This window comes from Limanda limanda, chromosome 14, assembly GCF_963576545.1.
Source record: "Limanda limanda chromosome 14, fLimLim1.1, whole genome shotgun sequence".
NCBI lineage: Eukaryota > Metazoa > Chordata > Actinopteri > Pleuronectiformes > Pleuronectidae > Limanda > Limanda limanda.
In genome coordinates this window covers 10,391,624-10,399,434 of record NC_083649.1, presented here as the reverse complement: position 1 = coordinate 10,399,434, position 7,811 = coordinate 10,391,624, and the positions used below count along the sequence as shown (strand labels likewise).

At 47.3% G+C, this 7,811-nt stretch overlaps 1 protein-coding gene across 1 annotated transcript; it reads left to right on the top strand.

The window, feature by feature from the left end:
* Positions 1 to 1,342: 1,342 nt before the first annotated feature.
* Positions 1,343 to 6,494, top strand: spry4 (sprouty homolog 4 (Drosophila)). Its single transcript, XM_061085418.1, has 2 exons — positions 1,343 to 1,614; positions 4,065 to 6,494. The coding sequence occupies exon 2, from the start codon at positions 4,116 to 4,118 to the stop codon at positions 5,271 to 5,273; it is 1,158 nt and encodes a 385-aa protein (XP_060941401.1). The 5' UTR covers positions 1,343 to 1,614; positions 4,065 to 4,115; the 3' UTR covers positions 5,274 to 6,494.
* Positions 6,495 to 7,811: the final 1,317 nt, after the last annotated feature.

Below are 7,811 nucleotides of genomic sequence, written 5' to 3'. Positions count from 1 at the left end.
GCTATCGATCAGGAGATATTTCCAGTTCAGTATATGAAACATGATTTAATTTTTAATATGGTTTATATTTTATGTGTGTCAATAATTTAATTAATGTATTTCTTCGCCTTTGTCTCTTCTCTGTCTGGAGCTTTCTCCAAAACAGTAATCCCAATTGGAGGTGTAGTGGTCGCCATGGTGATGTGTGCAAATGGATAATGGGGCAACTGTTAACCTTTGACTGGTTAAAAGCCCCGAGCTGAGGGAGGGGGGTAGCTGGGAAACACGCACACACACACACACACACGCACACACACACACACACACACACACACACACACACACACACACACACACGCACACACGCACACACGCACACTGGGATGTCAGAGAGAAAGGAAATTCACACTCATTTCCTCCGTGTGGTTTCGGTACAAATCAACAACATCCTGTCCCTTTGTGAATCCTGCCTGCCCTCACGCTGGTTTGCGTTTCAGAGGAGGCGTTATTGCCCCCCCCCCTCCCGACACCCCCCACCTCCATCCCCCCTCTCTCTCCTCCTCCTCTGTGTTTTTTTTTTTTTTTTTACATTGCCATAGAAGCTGTATAGTCATACCTCACATTGTTGCAGAAGGAAGGAAGGAAGGAAGGACACGTCCTTGTTCGCAATAAACGGCTTTAGATAGAAACAGGAAGGATCTAATTTACCCTGCGCATGTAGATGAGAACACACTGATTCTAGGTTATATGATGAGAAATAGACCCTGTGTTCCTCCACATGAGCTTCGCTGAAAGACTCCAGAATCAGAGAATAGTGGATATTTGAGATTTGCCAGCGATGAAGGAATAAATGAATGAATCGCAGGTTCAGCCCACTCACATCCAGAGTGTCTCCTCGGAGCAGGAAGCTGCGTGGATGAATTAACAGGCTCAAATAAAGCGAGAGTGGCACCGACTCCTTATGTAAATCAGGCCTGACATTGCCCTTGTGACCAATAAAAGCCCCCATTTCCTCATTCCCTCAGCCCCCCCTCTATGGCTCCCTCTCTCTCACACACACACACACACACACACATTCGCCATTTCTTCCCATTCATAAAAATCTCGGCACGGCGCATGCGCAAATGCCATACCCGAGTCCTCCCCATTCATAAAAATGTAACCTCCGCATTTCGGCCCTCCCGAGTCTCTCTGCCCTCCCATTCACAAAAAAAAGAGAGAGAGGGAGGAGATAGAGAGGGAGGGGGAGAGAGGGAGGGAGGGGGCCGAGGCATCTGCGCAGTTCCCGTCCCTCACTTCCTCTCCTCTACCCTCCCATTCATAAAAACTCACTTCCCTCCCCCTCGGTGGTTGCAACATCAGACCCAAAGCTCCGCGTCCACAACCGCAGTCGCATTTTTACGCACCAGCGTGTGGAGCTTCCTGGCGGAGACTCGCTCTCCCATCGCCTGCTCCTTCCTCCCATCATCCGGCACCACCACATTTGGACTAATCCTCGCTTCGGAGTCTGTTGAGCTACTCTCTCTCTCCCTCTCTCTCTCTCTCTCTGTGTCGCTCGCTGGGACTGGACTATAATAAAGCTGCGCGCAGACGTCGTGCGCAACGAAGAGATGAGATTTTTATCCTGAAAGCACTGTAAGTTGTCCTCCCCTGTCCCCCTGCCCCCCTGTCCCCCTGTCCCCTCTCTCTCACTGTATGTCTCCCAGTAACTTGTGTGCGTGTGGCTGCACAGACACGACTGCTCCGTCTCTTCTCTGTCTGTCCGCTTCAACCCACTCCCTCTCTCTCTCTCTCTCTCCTTGTGCCCAATGCACTGGATTCGCAGGCACCAAAAAACACTGCGCTGGTTAAAATGTCTATTCTGCAACAAGCTGCTTCTCGGACCGTGTTTGCACCACAGAGTCAATATTTAACCACCAGGAGCAGAGCAGGGCTGCGAGAGAGAGAGAGAGAGATGATCGAAACAACCGATTCTTTTGGCAGCAGATGTGGATGTGAACACGCCGAGGGGGGGGGGGGGTTGATTTGAATGTCAGTGTCACGTTAAAGAGGCAGCGGAAGCAGGCGAGTGGTTCCACATCCCCGAAGCTCCAACCTGTTTCACCCCCGGGTGGTGTGGTTGCGTGTCTCCTGGTGGCTCTGCAGCGTGTATAGGTTGAGTCAGGTGTTTCTCTCTATTCACTCTATCTCTATCCTCCTCACCTCTTTCTATTACAATCGTTATTATGTTTTTTCTTATTCTTAAATTGGCCCATTTTTCGCTGCAAGGCTCCAGCTTTACGCATGGAATTACGCACTTCACCGGCCGCCGCTTAAAACCCAGTCCACAACCCGTGTGTCCGTCGGTGGTTCACAGTGTTCTAGGTCCAACGTTATATGTTTGTCATGTTCTGGATATACCGACGAGTTCCAAGCGCCCTTAGCCTATATAAACACGCAATTCGAGTATGTCGAGCGGCCGCCTCCGGTTTTTTTTATGACTCAGTTCATTCACACATTGAAGGGAGGGACGCACACGCTCATAATGGTCGCGCTTTGGACGATCACAAGTGTCTGTGTCGGTGCCAGCTCGGTGTCGCAACAGGTTTCCAGATCAGGCGTTTGCTGAAAATCGGGGGGGAATAAAGAGAAAGAGGTGAACACGAGCAGAGAGGGTGTCAGGCAGAGGGAAGGGGTGACGACCACCGACTCAAATATAGAAATAGACCCTCACTATGTATGGTATGTTTGCGTAAAATGCCCACGTTGAATGGAAAGAATAACCAAGAATATATCACATCCGATGATCCCAGCGAACCTGGTTTTGTGGCGTATATTTGGCAATAAGGTGATTGTAGGGAGCCAGCGGATCTGTCAGATGTTCTATGTCCTTTGTCTTCAATCGTATTTTTTCTTATTCTGTAAAGAAGGATCTGTATTTGTGACGGCTGCCGAGCGTTCGTTGACGAAATGCACGAAACCCATTTCATTGAGGCTCATCACGACCGGGGCGCAGTGATTCATGCTTGCAAAGCCGAGTGCAGCCAGAAGCGTCCATTCACAAAAAAAGCTGCAGTTCATAAAATCAGCTTCATTCACAATTTTCCAGATTGGTCCGTTACTACAGCGATTCAACTGTACAGGCCTGGCGTGTTGAAGGAGAAAATGTGCAAAAGCTATAGTTAAAGGCAAATTATACCATCCAGTGCATACTTATTCTCATGTTCCTGTGTGATTCTGTGCAAAGACCTCGTCTCCTCTCGCCTCTTGTGTTCATTTCGTCTTTGTCAAACTCCCCTTTCAGGCAGCCTCTCTTTGCTCTGCCTTGTTTTGCATCTTTGAGTCTTTTGCATGCAAGCCCTGCTCTCTGGTGCTCCCTGCACTTTAGAAGGGAGGCGATGAGAGCCCAACTTCTATTGTTCTAATGTCAAAGTTAGAATGGAGGAGGTCTGAAACCCTGTTGGTATTCAGTCTAAAAATCAAGATCGGTTGGAAACTCAGATTATTGCCCGAGATCCGGCCTGGAAAAGAAAAGAGAAACGATTTCTGTTGAGAGACTCAAATGCTTTGGTTAAAAAAAAAAGGAAAAAAAAGATTAAGATTTTTTTTGGCTGTTGTAAATCACATATAAATATAAATACATTCAGTTTAACATGCTGCCTGATGTGTTGAAATCATTTGTCCCCTCTAGTTCTGGGATAGTCGTAGGATTTATGCAGAGAAAAGTCTCAATCATGTGTCAATTTTAGTCACGAGATAAATGTTAATTCATCAGCAGCGGTAATTCAACGTAGCAGGAAATTGAAAGGGACACTTTAAAATTCAACGATCCACCGAGCTTTATTTAAAGACTGAGGGTTTCAACCTTGACCTACCCTGGTTAGATAAAAGACAAATTCAGAATGTGTTCATGTACTGCACACGTTGTTCTCATTCACTAACCTGGCTGTCATTCAGTAATGATCACGTTATTTTCTCACTGTCAAACACATGATAAACTTGTTATTTGATCCTTATGATAAAGCCGGAAAAAGAGAATCAGAAGGGTAAAGAACAATATTAGTTGCTGCTGGTCGTAACTGTGTCTTTTGTATCTGTCTTTGCAGTTTTGCTAAATGCTGCTATAGAGTGAGGACGTGCAAGGCACCAGCCTACACATGGAGTCCAGGGTTCCCCACCACATCCCCGGAGTGTCCTCCTCCCTCATATCCCAGCCCCTGCTGGACAGTCGAGTGCCCTACGGCCGCCTTCAGCACCCCCTCACCATCTACCCCATTGACCAGATAAAGTCCTCACATGTGGAGAATGACTACATTGACAGCCCCGCTGTTGTCTCCCAGCAGCCCCCGAGCCAGAAGTCCGCAAACCGAAGAATCACCTGGCTCGGTCAGAATCAGGAGGGCTTCCTGGGGGCGAATCACAACCATCATCACAATCACCAGCACCAGCAGCAGCAGCAGGGCAGGTGCGAACCTCACCCTCAACCGGACACCACCACCCACCCGTGGATTTCCTTCAGCGGGAGGCCCAGCTCCATCAGCAGCAGCAGCAGCACCTCGTCTGATCAGAGGCTGCTGGACCACGCTGCACCCACCCCAATGGTGGACCACAACCCAAACCTGCACCCCCACCAGGGCCCCTTCAACACAGCCACTGCCCGATCTCCAGGCTGCTTCTCTTCCTCTGAATCTAAGGTCCTGACCTCCTCCTCCTCCTCTGCTTCGTCCTGCACCTCCTCCTCAAAATCGCTGGACCTCAAGCCTGCAAAGATGCCTGCAGGAGGTGTGTGCTCCACTGGTGGCCAGCAGGTGTTGGCGCTGATTCCTTCCTCCCCAGCCGAGAAGAAGCACCTCAATCTCTGCGAGCACTGTGGGAAATGCCGCTGCACAGAGTGTACGCTTCCCAGAACCCTACCCTCTTGCTGGGTCTGCAACCAGGAGTGCCTGTGCTCTGCCCAGAGCCTGGTAGATACAGCCACCTGCATGTGCCTGGTCAAAGGGATCTTCTACCACTGTACTGAAGATGAGGATGACGAGGGCTCCTGTTCCGACAAGCCCTGCTCGTGCTCCCAGGCCAACTGCTGCGCGCGCTGGTCCTTTATGGCTGCCATTTCCCTCGTCCTGCCTTGCCTGGTCTGCTATCTTCCAGCCACGGGCCTGGCCAAACTGGGACAGAAGTGTTACGACAATGTTAGTAGGCCCGGCTGCCGCTGCAAGAACTTGCAGGGTGGCGTGAGCGCACCTGTGTGTAAAAACGGAGGCGTGGAAGCGAAAGTTGGGACTTTAGAGAAGCAGCAGCCACAGCAGGGGTCATGATACTGGACCTAACTGGCTGGCATCGGCCGTGCTAAAAATAGACAGGACCACACAGTACTTGCTAGCTCTCTAAGGATAGGACAATCCAACACCAACCCCTTAAACTACCCCATTAATCTGCTGGAAGATGACTTATGTAAAACAAAGGTACTTAAATGGCTTTTTGTTTGATAGGGTGGTGAACAAAACGGGCCTGGTCTGAGAGAGTTGGCTAGTTGAAATGGCTAACCAGCCCCTCTGAGATGTTTTTTTTTTAATTGTTGTTTTGTTCGATTTTTTTTTGTTTGTTTGAAAGAGGGACACAAGAAGAAAAGACGAGATTGTGGGACTGGTGTTTGTGTTGTTGTGCAAAGATGGCTGAAGGCACAAAAGTCATTGTACTTCTCTGCTGCTCTGTATTTTCTCAGCTAATTTTGTATCGGTGACTAACCAGAAGCTGGTTGCGAATCCTTGGATAACATAGAAGTTATATGACGGAGATAAATAATCTGTGCAACCCCTCCCACCCCCAAAAAGCACAGCCCTGTGCCCCCCCCTGTCTGAACAAACAGGAAGAAGAGTGATTACCTATAGCGTGGCTTTATGATAGGCCACTGCAGAAGTCAAACCACCACTTACTCTCTTACTCTCTCTGCTGTTATGATGATCACCGTCTCTTAGTGTCACTATTGTTCCTCTGACACCTTAAAAATGCTAGCTTGGTATTGCTAACACTTAATCTTCACGGAGGGCCTGTAAAAACTAACTTTTTGAGACTTTAAAATAATAGTAATTTCCCATAATTCTCACTGGTGTGCAAGCAGTCGCACTGCAGGTGAGGGAGAGATAATCACTTTACAGCGTGTGTTCCTACTTTGGGAGGATGAAGCACAGACATTCTAAAAGATTTTGAATGCAGTTCACCAATCACCTCAGAGGTAATGCATGTCATGACCTGCATGCTCTAGTGTAATGGTTACCCACCGTGCTAGAAGTCGATGTGTCGTAGAGAAACGTGTGAAAAAAAAGTACACCCAACCTTCTCAGGGACTGTTACGGTAATCCTCTCTAGAACTTGGCCTACTGCATGTTGATTTCTAAACTGCCTAAGAGCCTGGTCTGCTTCCTCTTTGCACAAGACGGCAAAGAAACATTTAGGGGCAAAAAGGCAATACTGAATAATTTAAAACAAGTAAGCTAAGTGAGAGACAAACTGGCCAGAAAATTGTGTTTCCGGAGGAGAGGGGGGGGTGGGGGGTGGGATGCAAGGTATAGAGAGTGACAAGGAGGAGAGAAGGCATAGCAAAAGTTGTTGTTGTTGTGTTTGTATCTATTCAGCCTATGTCAAAATCAAACCTGCCACTTGCACAACCTTTTAAGGACGACGCAAACCCCTTAAAGGATGTTCTAAAGCACAGTATTAACCACCTCAGCTATCTCACATTACATTGGCGTGCACTACATTTAGCCCACACACCCCAGCCTCCCCTTACACACACAGTGTCTTCATTCAATTCTAATCATTATGCTGCCTAGCTGCATTAGTCAGATAGTCTATCTTTTATTCTCAAAGTCTATTTTTGTGGCTTGCATGACGGTCTGAGGACTTTGCCAAAGGAAAGCTAGCGTACAGTAGCATGTTTTCGCTGTCTGAGTGATCACAGTTGTTATGCACTCTTGCCAAATGGGAGATGACGGCAGTTGGTTCTTAAAGGCACGCTGCCCTTTAATACGGATGGCCTTTTCTGTTTGGCATAAAGGCATACTGCCTTTTTGTGCTCTGTAACACACCCCTCTTTCACGTTGGACCCTAAACTTCCATTCGGGCACCGAACGTTGCTCACACCCACATTTGTCTTGTTGCACAAAGTCGATATTACACAGGATTTTTAAAAAAGGAAAGAAAAACTGTCCTTAGTCTTGAATGTATGAGGCAATATTTTCAAAACCTAGCAATTCAGTCTGAGAGTAAGGTGCCAAATCTGAGAATGATTGTGTGACTGGGCAAAGGCCCGGTTTGTAGGTGGGCAGCAAAAATCACAAATGTTTTGACAATATATTTAGTAATAGAGCTATGCAGGTGAAATGTTATTTGCTGTAAATAGTTTCACAACATTTGTGTTCTTTAGAAGAGACTTTTAAATGTCCTTGAAAGATTGCATGGTACATTATAACTACAATTCAGTACAAAATATGTAGAGAATATATTAGATATATATATTTTGAGGGTAAGATAAAGATGTTTTTCGAGGTCGCGAAAAAAAGAAAAAGAGGGAGGGTGGAGAGAGGATGGTTCGGGGAGGGGGAACAAAAATGACAAGTCTTTCTATCACTAGCACTTGATTTAGGAAAGTGTACCCGGCAATAATAAAAAAACAAAAATAAAAAAATCCTGCTGTTTATGCTATCCACGGCTCATTAGCAGTCGAGAGGCTAAGCTAATTCCCTGGTTCCTCTCCGAGTCCCAAAGACTGTGGACTCATTGAATCCACACAGGGAACACAATCTACCCCTATCCGGATCAACCCATTTCCTGCTGTTACTGCTCAGTGTCTCAGC

Excerpts from the sequence above, each read along its gene's own strand:
- spry4 (XM_061085418.1), top strand. The coding sequence starts at position 4,116 with ATGGAGTCCAGGGTTCCCCACCACATCCCCGGAGTGTCCTCCTCCCTC.